A 14,836-nucleotide genomic window follows, 5' to 3' on the forward strand; every position below is an offset into this window, starting at 1 on the left:
GCAGTCTCCATCCCTGCCGCATCCTCACACCAGCATCACTCAGGTCTGCTCTTGGAGCCTTTCTTGGAGGAGGAGGACCAATAGAGGGTCACCAATAGAGGGTCACCAACATGGGAAGTCACCCAGTACATGCATATGTCTCCCATCTCCATGCATATGTTGAAATCTGAAGCTCATCCCCATCTGACAGCTCACCTTGCACACTGCTTTTTGCCTATGGATGCTACCAAGTCCCAGCAAAACCTGAGCAAGACCTTGTCCTGATACCAAATAACCTTTCAGTTTCAATATAGTTTCATGCATAGGATGAGTGAAAACCCTTCTAGCTAGAAACAGACCCCATCCACTCTGGGAAATAAAAGTCAGGAACCGATTCCAACTCATTTTCCTGGAGGTGACCCTTGGCCTCCCAGCTGAGATAACAACGTTAATATTTATGGATGGGCTGCTCATGCCTCTGGGCAGACAGCAAAAATAACCCCAAACTTGATGGGCATCTAGCAGAAGTGATAAAAAAAATTAAACCAATAACCCTTACTTCCAACATGGCATGAAAAATAGCACCAGCCACAGATACACATTCGTGTGAAACAAAAATAGGCTGAAGCCTTGATAAGGTGAGGGGGACCCATCCTGAAAGCACTGTGTCTTGAGACAGCACTACTTGTGCTTTCCTCATTCATTTACTTTTGCTTGATAAAAGGTGCTTAAACCAAACTAACACAATCTGGCACATTTTTACTTCCCTTTCTCTCTGAATTAGGTTTTCTATGCTTCTTTCAGTCCCAATGCACAAACACCATTCCCATTTCAAACTGCAGAAGCACGATGAGAATCCATCACCTATGTGCGCACTTACCCAGATTCAGTTGGAGGAGACATGAACTAACAAGTGAGCAGGATTTCCACACAGAACATATTTGCCAGACTCAAGTGAGCTCAAAACCATGGTGTGTTGCTAAAAGAACACACACTTTTCATCAGTGTGAGCAGCCAGCAATAAATTGAAGCCAAATCACTGGCAAATTACAGACATTAGCAAAAACCTACAAGTAAAAGCTATGGAACCCTACAAAAATCTCACCACCTAGCATGGGTCCTGAGCCTACCCACTGCCGCAGAACCCAAGCTGCATCTCCAACACCACACACTGGGAGGAAGTCATCACATGGTCCTAGGTTCATAATTCACTGGTAGTCCCACAGAGAATCCAGTTTCCAGCTCTGAGCACTGCAAACACTTGAAAAGATGCTCTTTCCTCCTAAAGATTCTGGATGTTTGAAAGCCCTTTGGGTTGAGCTTGGTGGATGAGGAGATTCTCACCCTTTCCCAGCCTGTAGTCCCTGCTGCTTCCCAGATCTGAAGCCAACACCTGAAAAACACAACTGTAATTCAGACAGAGCTGCTGCTCCTTCCACATTTCCTACTATTCAGTGTTCAAGATGCATTCCAGATGTGGAGGAGAGCACAAAACTTCAGTAGGCCAAGAAAATGAGTGTGATGCTGAGCTCTGACACCCAAATCCCAGCTCCGCAGTTACTTTCCCAGTGAATAAGGCACTTACCACGGAGCACAGACCCTCCACAGGAATAGCTGGGTTCATAGATCTCAAAAATTAGTTTCTCCTGATTACATTCTCAACTCTCCCTCCTTCTCCAATACTACTTTACAAGAGGGTTTGATATCTTTCAGACTCCCATTTATGCCATTTAAACCGAAAGAACTCACCTGCCCCCCCCACCAACATGTTCTAATCCGATGCTGCACACCCAGGAGGGGAAGCTGGAAAAGGCCATGACTGAGTTGACCACCTTCACTCCTTACCACTGTTTTATTCCAAGCAGCAGCTGACAAAGACACTCTGTGGCTGCAAACAGCTGAGTTCAGCCCGGCAGTGTTTACCGAGGGTCTCTCATTCCACAGATCTCCACTCCTCAGCAGCCTGAACTGTTCAGCAAAGACCTAACTTGACCCAATCTGGCAGCCAGCATTTCACAACCACTTTATGTCAGCAGTTTCAAGTACACTAATAACCGTGTTTTGTTCAGCGCGACTTTCTCACTGTGAACGGCAAAATATCATTATCACCTGCAGGTTGAAGCCTGCCCTCTACCCCATTTAATAGGGAGCTGATGATGCTTTTTTCTCCCCCCCCCCAATAATTATGGGCTGTTGGCAGATGGCACAGCTTGGCACAGGGAGGCACAGCAGGATGCGCTGCCCACATCGGCTCCTGCACGTTGGGGTGCTCCCAAGGACCCCGCATCCCTGGCTGCATCCCGCTCCCAGACAGTGCCTAATGAGGCGTGCCTGCGTCGGAGGGCACGGGGGTTAAACTGGGAATTGCTGTGAAAACAGTCCCTGGCAGTGGTGGAGCAGGAAAGCAGAGGTTAGCAGAAAAGTCGCTAAGCCAGCAACTCAGAGCGAGCAGCACTCGCAGCCCACCCGGTCAGGAAGCAAAGCTGGGCTTAACCCAGGAACCCAGCACTGCCCAAAGCCTTGTGCTGGAGCAGCCCTCAACAAGGTCCCCATCAGTAAGAGCTCTCTCGGGAGAACTTGGGCAGCGCAACTGTATTAACAGACAGCATTACCACCCTGGTATTTGCCCTGTGAGGTCCCAGTGCTGTGTCCCTGGAAAGGAGAGAGGTCCAAGCTAACAGCCCATGAAAACATTCCCTCTCTGAGTTACTCCTCGATGCAGAGAGCACAGCAGAGCCCAGAGGCAGACCAGAGCTCGGCTGGCTCTCTGCAGAGAGCTCTGGGAGAATAACAATTGCAAGCTGAACACTGCACCGAGGTGCCACCTAATCCCTTGGCAGCAGCAAGCCTTGTTCACAGGCTTAACATGGCCTGGCACAATGTGGAGAAACAAGATGCTGCTTGTCCCAGCAAGGATGCCAGGTCTGAGACGGTGGGAAAGAAGCAGCGGGAAGAGTCTAATACAGCTCTGCCATATCCCCACTCGATATAACTTGTCCCAGCAGTGACTGGGAGTGGATGCCCAGGGAGATACAGCAAAGAAATGGGGAACCCTCCCTGCAAGGCACAAGGAATACCAAAGGGGACTCCTCCAACCAGAGGGGACATGGGGCACATGCCACACAAACCCTGCCAGCGTGTATGCATCAGGACCTGCCACTGCTGGGAGCCTGGTACAGTGCAGGGCTGAGGTGGCAACACTTCATACCCTGCTGCTGAGGATGGAGGTGCCTCAGTTCCCCCAGTTGTCTGACCCAGCATGGGGAAGGCCAAAGTGATTTGGGAACCACACAGTCCAGAGCCATGCTGCTGGCACAACAAACCTGGTTGATGTGTTTCAGCTTGTCAATAATCTGGCTGATCACTGGCTCAGGAGCTTTCATCTTCACCTCAGGATTGCCAGGCTGAGCTTTTACTCCATTCTTTGTGATCTGGGGACTGTACCTGTGGGAGGGAGAACAAAGGAAACCACGATGTGATGGGCTAATATAGAGGAGATGTTTAAAATTCAATGCAAACAAAAGAAATCCCAAGATAAGCACCAGCCACATCCAAAGCAGAGAGCACAGGACAGTTAATAATGACAAAAAAAAAAAGGCAGAAGATTCCCATAAACATTCCTGCTCTGCCTTCGCAAAGCAGCAAGATGATGGACTTGTATCACTTGAGGACAATGAAGTCCTTTCCAGTCCATTAGTAACCAAGGAAGATGTTAAACAGTATACAAGAGGGATAAATATTTTCACATAACTTGCACCCAAGAGTCCTAAAAAAGCTGGCTCAGAAATCCTGGCTTGCTCATGTTTGTTTAAAATGAATCTTGGCAGACCCAGAGACTCCAGTACAAGAGCTGGAGTGTTGTGCCCACAGCCAAAAACTGAGTGGGATGACCCAGTTAACTCCAGCTAATTAGCATAACATTTCCCCCCCCTTGCAAAGTAATGCCTGGCACTGATGTGTGATTTCAATAATAAAGAATTAAAGCATCAGAATATAATTAATGCTGTCAACATTGCTAATGGAAAATAGGTGTTGTCAAACAATCCTGATTTCAGCCTTTGATGAGATCCAGCCTTGGGGATCAAAGTAATTGCTTAGGCAGAACATACCTTGACTTTGGTACAGTGCTGGGCTCTGCACAACCCGGTATCTCCATTTACAGGGGTACTGTGCCAGCCAGGAAAGCACCCGGACAGCAGGTAAGGGGCTGGACATCTCAAATGCAGCTCTCCAAAGCAGCCTAGCTTGTGCTCAGATTTCTCATCAGCAATTGGGAAAAAAGCATAAATTCAATGCTGCAAAATGTATGGAACTGCAAAGTTTATCAGAGTGATGGAAGTGAGGAGGAGATGAGGGATTGCTGCATGCTTGCCTGTGAAGGAATGTGCTTCTCTGCTCAGTATCTGGGTGGATACTGGATCCTGGCTCATGATGCCCAGGATGTGAAACAAGCACATCCACACCAACCTCCAAGTCAGCTCCAGAATCAGAGCAAGCGGCTGCCACCACTGCACAGTAGCACAACAAGTGGCACAGAGCACATCAGTGCCATCTTGAGCTGTGGGTTAATGGTATTCACTGCAGCCCCAGTGATGGGCCATGGCACTTTATAGCACAAAACAAGTCCTCATCTGCAAGAGCTGACAGCCCAGGCACATGCTGCCAAACCACAGCACAGCCTATGAAAGGGAGATCAGCCAGATAACACCAGTTCATCTCCTACACCTCATGTCTGTATGGAACTTCCAGCCCCAGTGACTGCCTCCTTGTCTGCCAGCTCCCTGCTCACTAATACTTCAACCCCACACTGCTGAGCAAGCTCAGATGGTGACATTCCATTTCACACAGGCTTCGGGGAGGAAGTGAGAATTAAAGGAGAGGAGGGAGATGGAAGGGATGGTGACGCCAGCTATGGGAGGATGCTTTGCTAGGGGAGAACAGCAAGAGGCATAGAACATGCAGCCACAATGGCTGTTGGGGCACAGCGAGGGCTTGGGGTTGGCACCACTTAAACTGAATTAGGAATTCAGGCTTAGCCCAGACTGGATTGGGTTGGAAGGGACCTTAAAGCTCAACCAGTTCCAACCCCCGTCATGGGCAGGGACACCTTCCACTACAGCAGCTTGCTCCAAGCCCCATCCAGCCTGGAGTGACAAAGAAGGATGGGAGAAAGGAGGGGTTTGTGCCTCTAACAGAGGGGCATGCACCTATACATATTCTTGCTACAGGAGAAGCATTGCTGCAAAGCAGAGACATTACCTTGAGTCTCCCAAGCCCCACCAGCCCCTCAGCACCACGACAACTGCCTGCAGTCCCCCCCCAGTACTCAGGCACAGCACATCAATTCCTGCAGCTCTGTTCTCCCCCAGACACCTCTCCCCATGCTGAGACCTCCCTGTTAGGACTCAACATTGTGCAAAACACACACTTGGAAACACATTTACAACAGTTGTGTTACCCTGGGAAGCACAAATCACAGCTATTCCTGTGGCACAGAGCTCCCAGCTCAGGAAAGCACATACACATGCTATTAGAGACTTGTAGGCTGACAACAAAGTGACTGGGACAAGTGGAGCCAGAGAGCGCCCGGCTGGATGCCAGCCTGCAGCAGCAGCCCATGCCCACAGAATCACAGAACCATCAGGGTTGGAAGGGACCTCAAGATCATCCAGTCCAACCCCATGCCAAGGCAGGGCAGCCCAGAGCAGGGCACACAGGCACGTGTCCACGGTGGGTTTGGGATGTCTCCAGAGAGGGAGAGTCCAGACCGCCCCTGAGCAGCCTGTGCCAGGGCTCTGACACATTCAGTGCAAAGTTATTCCTCATGACAAGGTGAAACTTGTGGTGTTTTAGTTCATGGCCACTGCTCCTCACCCTGTTGGTGAGCACCACAGAAGAGTCTGGCACCATCCTCCTGGCACCCACCTCTGAGATACTGACCTGCATTGATGGGATCCCCTCAGTCTGCTCTGCTCCAGACTAACCAGGCCCGGCTCCCACCATCTCTCCTCATGAGAGATGCTCCAGACCCCTGAGCATCCTTGTGGCCGCCGCTGGATCCTCTCCCTGCCCAGCAGAAGGTCTGGCTGCTGGACCACATGCTCAGAGCGCCATCTCGTGGGAAGACGCTGCTGCTGCACGCACAGACCCGCCCGGCTCTGCGAATGCTCGAGCAGGGAGATAAGGCACTGGGAGAAGAGCATTAAACCCGCTGCTTGCTTGTCACAGCCCCTCAATGCCACCGCGACAACCTGATGAGCACATACACATACACAAGACGCATGACTTCAGATGCTGAAGGAATCACCAGCTTTGGTGTTACTGCAAATTTAACAGGGAACACTGATGGAACACAAGTACACTGCTGAAAAATCTCCTGTGGTTTAAGAGATTTAACTAGCACAGGGTTATCAAAAGCAGAACCAATCCCATTTGGTGCACACCTAAATGAATACAATCTCTCTCCTAAATGGAGTTCCATAGCAACACAATAGCTTGGGTTTGGGTGGGCAAAACCCCTTCTGAAATCCATGCAATGACTGCCAGAGAGGGCTTCTGTTGCCTGTGCAGTGTTGTACAGGAGGGAGGAACACAGTAGTACACCATAACTACGGGTCCACAGACTAAAACTGCTCCCCAGGAGGGTGGTGAGGACCTCAGATCACCCTCCCCATGGGGACAAGTCTACCAGAGAAACCTGAAAGCATCTGCAGAGGGATCTCTCCCTAAATCAGTGATGCTGGTGCAGCAGAGTGCCACCGCTTGGACCTCCCCAGTGGCCACGTCCCAGGATACGTACTCAGCCCAAAATGAACCATTTGCACCATTACACCAGCCTGGTGAAGCAGTGAGGCAGTGGACACTGCAAGCTGCACATCTCCGAGCATGAAACGCAAGAAGCAGATGCATGGGGACACGCTGTGTCTGAATAGCCAGACATGCTCCTGTGTAGCTTGGGTGCTCCAGGACACCTCTGTGCTGCTAAGCTGAGGTGTCCTGGTGTGCTCAGTACCAGGGGGACACCAGCTCCAACTCGGCTGTGCCCTCCTCTGCCCCAGCACCAGGGCCGGGTGACATGCATTGAGGCATGGGATGCAGCCAACCAAAGGGTTAAAGGCTTTGAAATGCAGCTTCAGTGAGGGACGGGCATTCCTGAAATGCCAGAAAAGCTGGAAAAGGCAGCTGGCACCCCTCCCTGCAGCCCGGGCCAAGCAGCCAGCCCTTAACATGGCAGAGAGCTGCCTTTGCAGCCCCCATGGAGCTGGAGGATGGGGGTTCCGAAGGTAGTCCCCATGCAAGCTCCCCTGTGTCCCACCAAGCTGCTGCACGGCTGATGGGCTTGCAGGTCCCATTGCAATGCAAAGCCAAAGTGTCACCTTCCTCCCACCAGCCACAGTGCAGACAAGGAGAAACCTCAGAGCTATCTCAAGCTGCTTTCAACGTATGCCAACAAAACAGCCCCTTCCACAGGACACTTGTGCCACTCCACAAAGCCCCTCACATACCTCTGCCATGGTGATAATCAGCATTGAACAGCAAACATGCACAGTGGTTCAAGCCCACCCCATGGTCCCAGGGGGTCCCTGCACCAAAGGGGTATCAATGTTGCAACATGAGCATGATCTGGCTTCCACTTCATAAGCAAAGCCCAAAATACATCCCTCTTTGACGTGTCCTGACGTCAGCCAGCAGCATCCCCCTGCCTGGGCTCCCTGGGTATGGGCTCTTGCTGGGGACATGGTATTTTCCACAGACAAATGTCACTTTGTAAAATGTGCTGATGAGCAGCCCTGGCTAAAAATGGCTTTAAAAGACAACCACCTGATAAAAACACTAATGATCTTCTGCAGGAACAGCACAACTACAGAGCCTTCCTGCTCCTTCTCACCCATAAATGCCCAAGTCTGCAGGCAAATGAAGGGATTTTCTCCAGGCTTTCATTTCAGAGCAAGGAAGACAAGATGATAAACGCTATTTAGATATATGGCAATGAATGTACAATGCCTGTTCATCCTACTCGGCCACGCTAGGCTCAGGGATGAGTTATTGCAATGCCTGACGTGTGATTTAGAGAAAGTAATCCTGCAAGTCAAACAGAAAGAATTACACCTTTTAGAAGCAGGAAAGTGAGTTTGTCATTCAAATCACAATTAATTTAGGCTTGCCTTCCAGTTGCAAAGTATTTACTCAAATGCAGCTCTATGGTTTAACCAGCACGGTATCCCTTGCAGGCTCTTCCTCTACTATCTCTATTCACTGAATGATAGTTGGTTGAGGGAGTGGATGTGGGACAAATACAGCACAGACTGCTGCAAGACAGGACTGCAACACAAGAGGTTTAATCACACAGGATTTGATAACTGAGGATGAGAGAACAGAATTTGCAGCACCTGCAATCCCCTGAAGCCACCCTGAATCTCAAGACAAGGCTTACTACAGGTCATGGAGGCTGGTGACACTGAGTCCTCAGCACACAGGAGGAATAAAGAGATGTAAAAGGGGAGACAGGAAAGAAAAGTTTCTCCTATACACTCCTGGCACAAGCCCAAATCATATCTCCAGCCACTTTCATGGGTCTGTGAATGTGGGTGCAGTGGTGATGCCAACATTTCATTCTCTGGCTCTGCTGCCTTTTGGTTTAGTGGGACAGCCTTAGTGTCACATCAGGGGTACAAGCAGCAGGAGCCAAAAGGCTGCAAGAGCTGCTTCCAACACACTCATCCCACCCCACAGACAGGGTGAGCCCATAAACTACCAAGAAGAGCTGATAACTTCTGTTCCTAGCCTGCAACATGTGCTTGGTTGCTTGTTCACAGTGGGTGCTTGCAGGCAATTTACACCACATGAAGCAGCTGCTTCAAAAGCAACCAGAAAGATCCAACGCTCTCAGTGGGGAACACTCTCACCTAAGGAAAAAGGAGCTCTTTGCTGCTGGATTTCCAAACAGCAACACCTCACAGCCTGGTCTCACCATCAGGAGAGCCCACTGAGGTCCCGCTGCATCAGTTCCCTGCCGAAGGGGAGTGCTGCCTCTTCCCAGCCACCCTGTGCAATGCAGCTACAAAGCATGCTGCAGATATTGGCTTAGGTATAAAGGTGAAGATTCAGGTAATCACCTGGTTCTGAGAGATGGGGCTTGAAGAAGAAACAGTAAAAACCGGCATCTTCATAGCAAAATGGGAGTTTGCAGGATAAAAGGACAGCCTGAAGTCTTCCTCCATTCAACTTCAGGTGAGTGAAGCTCAAGACAAACAGATTATGGAAAAATTGGCCAAACCTGAGACCAAAAGCAGGATCAATAGAGGAAGATTCATGATCTTCCTTTCTGAAATACTCTGGAAACAATTCTGGCCACTCCATAACCTACTGAATTCACCACTATCCTTTTATTCTAGCTTGCATTTTGCTACAGAGCTGTGGTTTATGTGCTTGGGAACTTACACAGCCTCCCTCTTTGAGGACACTGTTGTAGCAGGTATTTCATAGCACTGCCAGAAATAACCAAACCCTTCATGAACTAAAGGGTTATCGCTGGCATGGAATTGCCTTTGTTCCAATTACAGAACCGCATTTCTCTCCCTTGCTTCCAATTGTGCTTTCATTGTTTATGAGTTGTATGATTAAAACGCACCCTGGTACACTGGCAACAGCAAGGAAAGTGATGCTTCAAACTCAAAGAGGAGAATCTGGCAAGGTGCTAAAACTATATTGATTTGGACTTGGTGTAAAGCAAACAGGAGTTATGCTGGTGATGTAGAGCGGTGTACAAGTTTGTCTTGAGCAGTTTGGAACTGGCAGTATCTAAGGTAAAGCTTAATGTGCTTACAAGTTTTGCAGTGGGCAAACATTGCTGTCGTTCTGTTCCAAACAGCTTGAAATGAATATTCTCATGTAAGCAGATTATAAAAGTCTGTGAATCTAGATTTTAAGAGGCTTTTAGTATTAAATGCTGCAAAACCCTAATAGTATATATAAGGCTCAAATCACAGAGATTCAGATGCCTAACTCCCATAGAAACCGAGTTCAGTATCTCAATACACACTTGACTTCAGCTGTACCCTTTAAACGAGCTAATTTTCAGTCAGAACTTCAGTGATAAGAATCACCCTCTGGTTTTTCTCTACATAAGGATGAGAGAGGCTGGAGAACATCATCTCAGCATCCAGCACCACCAGCATGAAGGCAGGTGGGAGGATGGGGCATAAAGACAGAGGTAAGGAAGAGCCCTCTCTTAGGCAGGTTGAACCCTCTCTTAAGCTGTTGCACATCCTACACATCCAGCCCTCTACTATCTCAGGGAGGTACCTGTCATTTGATTAAGCCCAGGAAAGCTGCAAAGATGTGCTCAGGGATGCACAGGGGAAGAGCCAGCAGGTCTGGCCTCCAGCTACCACGAACACCCAAGCACTATGACCCCTCCTAGTGCTCATAGAAGCAGCTCTTCCCTGGTGGTGGAACAGGCAGTGTGTGGCTTTTGCTGTGAATCTTTGTGACATCCCATAAGAGCACAGTGTGTTTTTGCACCCTTTGAAAGGTGTGAAAAGCAGGAATGCGCTGCCTTTTATTTCTTCTTCCCACTTTGGCTTATGTTCTTCAACCACACAGCAATAACACAGCAAAACACACAGGCACTGCTCTTCACGACGAGGAAAACAGACCTTCCTCGTACAGCTGCCACTGTTTGCAAGCAGTTATTTCAAGGCACCATGTCCTAAACCCACAGAAGGGATGGTGATCAAGCTATTAACCCCCAGAGCCATCCTCAAGGAGGATGAACTCTTGCCATTAGATGGTCCAACCAGCCAGCTGCATCGCACTGGAGTCCCAGATGAACATGTTCCATCAGGGAAGAGGGAGGTCAGGGTGGGGAGGAAATGAAGGATGGGTCAAGGCTCAAACTGGGAAATGAGACCCAGTGAAAGGCTGATAACAAAGCTCTGGAATACACAGGACAGTAAACACCAATTCAGAGAAACCACAAGAGGAGGAGCACAGGGTGCAGAAGGGACTGTTTGTGTCAGACAGCAGGATGCACACTGTCAGTGTTATCTTGCACTTGAGTGCACCAGCAAAGGGCTGTGAAGTTGGTATTCCAGGCTTGATTTAACACGTTACAGGAAAAGGGCTTGGCATAACGATCAAAGTTTGTTGTGACAGAGGGGTCAGGACACAGCTAAACCAGGACTCCTCTCTAACTTAATTAACACTCAGGTACAGCATTAAAGATGTGAGAGGTGAACAGACAAACCCTCCAGGAGCACCACCAAAGCCCAGACATGCCCATATGGATGCTCACACCAAGCTCACTGACACAGCAATGCCCAAGCAGTTTTATCCATCATCTGAGCAGCACCAGACATGGAAACACAGTAATGAAAGAAACACATGGAAATACGTGTAAACACAGCATCCACCCAACCATTGCTGCAAGGCTTCCAGCAGCTTCCTAATCTATCCCTAGGGTGGGCAGCTCATATTGCTATAGGAATCATAAGGTGTCTCCCTCAAGCCCCAGCTGCCACCCCATGGGGACAATGAGTGGTCTGAGATCTGCTGATGGATATCCCAGAAACTCAAAGGGGTCTCTGAGTACACATGATGCAGCTGAAGCAACCCAATCCTGTCCTGAGGCAGAACATATCCAGCCACAGCAACCATGCAGGACAGGTCAAGTGCAAGGCACAGGTGTTTCCTCCAGTCCAGCCTTTCAGTCAGGAAGCTCTGATGTGCAAAAGCCAATACCCAACAAAGCAAAGGGGGAAACACTGAGATACAAAGTGGATTTCACATGCACAAAACCTAGAGAATCAGACCTTTCTTCCTGTTACACATGTGCAACAGTGACCAGGTCTGAAATTCAAGCCAGATATTCAAAACCCACCAAGTTTCTTGCAGGAAGCAGCACGATGGAGCTCTGTGACCACCAAGTGCACATCAGAATTGCTATAGGCATGCCAGAAACACTCCCGCACGATGCACATTCTCAGAGCAGCTTGTGACAGAGCTCTTCCACAGTGAGCAGCTGCTTGGCTCTCTCTTGGGGAAAACACTGACATCAAGAAACTGGTGGTTACCGTTACCTTACATGATCCTGGTTTCCAGGAACACTCCCAGACTCTGAAAGAGCTGCCACACTGGGAAGTCTGAATACGTGAAGCAGGCAGGTTTGGCTCCACGTGGAGCAATGCAATGGCTCTAGAGACCAGCTTAACTGCATGTTTGCTTCTCTTTGAGGTGTTCTGCAATTGGGTTCTGGGAGAGGAGCTCCAAGCCCCTGTGTCCAACCTGGCCTTGAACACTGCCAGGGATGGGGCAGCCACAGCTTCTCTGGGCACCCTGTGCCAGTGCCTCAGCACCCTCACAGGGAAGAGCTTCTGCCTAAGAGCTCATCTCAGTCTCCCCTGTTCTGGCAGCTTAAAGCCATTCCCCTTGGCCTGTCCCTACAGGCCCTTGTCCCAAGCCCCTCTCCAGGTTTCCTGCAGCCCCTTTAGGCACTGGAGCGGCTCTAAGGTCCAGTATGGGCTGAACCAGCCCAGCTCTCTCAGCGTGGCTACAGAGCAGAGCTGCTCCAGCCCTCAGCTTAATCAAGGGCCTGAAATCTTGGTGCTCCCTTCATGCACACACACCCCATCCTCTCCCTGCCTCTTCTTTCTCCATGCACTGGTGCACCGACGTGACCTGCTGCATTGTGCCACCAACACCACTGTACTGCAGCAGGGACCTCAGTGACATCTTAGCCTGTTAGGCTTAGGGCTGTGGACAGTCCACTGGCATTCTCAGCAGAAAGCTGTAGGTATCTACCATCTAAAGCTATGTTTAACCTGCAAGTAATGCCGAACTTATGTCTGTAGGAAGGTCTGGACTCAGCACCTTTCCATTGCTGACACTTCACCCAGTCGTGGCATCAGCAAGATCTGGACCAGACACTGGTCATGGCCCCAGTGAACTGTCCTAATCAAAGACCTCATCCTACATCCTCCCCTGCAGTGTTCATAGCACTGCTTAAGAAGTTGTCATTAACAATCAGTGAGACAATATTGAAATAATCTTGCTTTTTCCAGCTGAACTTCTCTCTTCAGAATAGAAACTCAGATTTCCCAGGCATAAGTACAGCTAGAGGACACAGTTTTCCTTAGGCAAAGTGAGTGAATTCTATCAACTGTGTGATCTTAGATGCTTGTGCAATTTTGTTTCAAACTATAGGTTGATGCTCTTCTAGTCCCTTTGGTGTTCTAGGTCAGTACTGCACATACAGGCTAATTACCACCTGAGGGTACTGAGCAATTAGGCATAATTAATATCTTAACATTGCACCACTTCCTGATTTTATTGCTATTCCTTCCCTTCTGCAAACTGTATAATAGCAAAAGATGATCTGCAAAAATGAGGGTGATTAGAGCAGATTTATGTATTATTCTAAAAAAAACATTCCCAAGTTCTATTTCCACATTCTTTAACATTCCCAAAGGGCTTTTTTTTTTTTTTTTGCAAGAAAAACCTTCATTTCTATTAACACTTCCTTTCTCCTTATGCTATGAATGCTGTGTTTGCCTCAGTGGTCCTGACCTCTAGCACAGAGCTGTGGCCAAGGAAAAACCCAATAAGGTGGTTTTCCTTGTCAAAAACCCAACAAGTTGTCTTCACTGTCGCTCCCTGGGGATGTTCCTGCATGGAGCCAGGTTGGAGACATCCCCATCCCAATACAGTCCATGGTGCAATGACTCCATCGCTACCCCTCTTGCCACGGTGCACCCTCCTGCTGCTCACTGCTACCAACCCACCCCAATCAAACCCAGCCGCTGCTGCAGGGTTTCCAGAGCAGAGTGCAGAAAGCTCAGTGGAGGGCAGCACACAACCACTTCACCTCTCCACGCAGCCTACACATCCATCTGCCATGCAGCACGGGTGGATACCAGCTCTGCAAGGGGGTTTTTAAGGGAAGGAGCAGTGCCCTGGTCACTGCCTGGTTAACCTAAGACAAAGCAATGCAGGGGGAGATGGGATTCACCTCTCCACGACTTCTTGTCCGTTCCAGCAAAGAGTGTCGTTCTGCACAGCAGAGCTGTGGCTGCAGATGTACTCTGGCAAACTGCCGTAGAAACTGCCGTGGGACTTCAGCTTCGTGATGAGCTCCCTGGAAGAAAGGGGAAAAAACAGTGCTTAGCTAAAAGAGGAAAAGCCTTTTTTTATGGTGCATTTTAAGCACTGATGGTAGTCACAAAAACACAGCGTGAAAGCAGTGGATGCAAACAAGCCATGAAGCACTGGTCTTATTTCTGATCTCAAGCAGCATTTGACATTGTCCCCTGATGTCATTCAGTCAAGGGCTGAATTCCTATTTCTTAGGGCAAAACTGGCTGTGACGGGAGGCAGCAGAAGCTCAGCCCAGCCATGCAGCACATCAGAGCCAGATACACTCTCTGTGTTCTCACTGCACCTAGGGAAAGGTGCTGCTGGCTCAGCCCATGGGGTGCACTTGAGCAGCAAGTGCCCAGGCTGCCAGTAGTTCTCTGTGCTCTGTAGGAAGCAATGGAGGCCCTTCAGGAAGGGACAGCCTTGTCACTCTGTCTGCCTGACTTCAGCCGTTCAACATCCCTGCAAAGGCAGGTGGCACTTCTGGTGGCAGAGCAGAGATGCTTAGCACAGACCTGTACAGATGGGTCATGCTGGGTTTCATGCTGCACTGTTGAAGGACCTCTGTCCCTGGCAAGGTACACTTCAGTGCAGAGATGCAAGGACACAGGCTAAACCCAGGGACTCCCACAGCCACCAGGAAGGGGACAGGGGCCACAGGGGTGGGATGTGCCCATCCACCACCCCAGATCAGTCCCTTCAGGGGCACTCAGTAGCTCTCACT

The 14,836-nt window shown here is 49.5% G+C and overlaps 1 protein-coding gene across 1 annotated transcript in view; it reads right to left on the reverse strand.

The window, feature by feature from the left end:
* The window catches only part of GPC3 (glypican 3), a 141,889-nt gene that overhangs the window by 39,633 nt on the left and 87,420 nt on the right, over positions 1-14,836 (reverse strand). Inside the window, exons 5-6 of the mRNA XM_034064233.1 lie at positions 13,988-14,113; positions 3,303-3,423 (exon numbers count right to left, since the gene is read on the reverse strand). Of these exons, the coding sequence (XP_033920124.1) occupies positions 3,303-3,423; positions 13,988-14,113 (247 nt within the window). The remainder of the gene's footprint in view (positions 1-3,302; positions 3,424-13,987; positions 14,114-14,836) is intronic.

The sequence above is a fragment of the Melopsittacus undulatus genome, chromosome 6 (genome assembly GCF_012275295.1).
Source record: "Melopsittacus undulatus isolate bMelUnd1 chromosome 6, bMelUnd1.mat.Z, whole genome shotgun sequence".
NCBI classification, from domain to species: domain Eukaryota; kingdom Metazoa; phylum Chordata; class Aves; order Psittaciformes; family Psittaculidae; genus Melopsittacus; species Melopsittacus undulatus.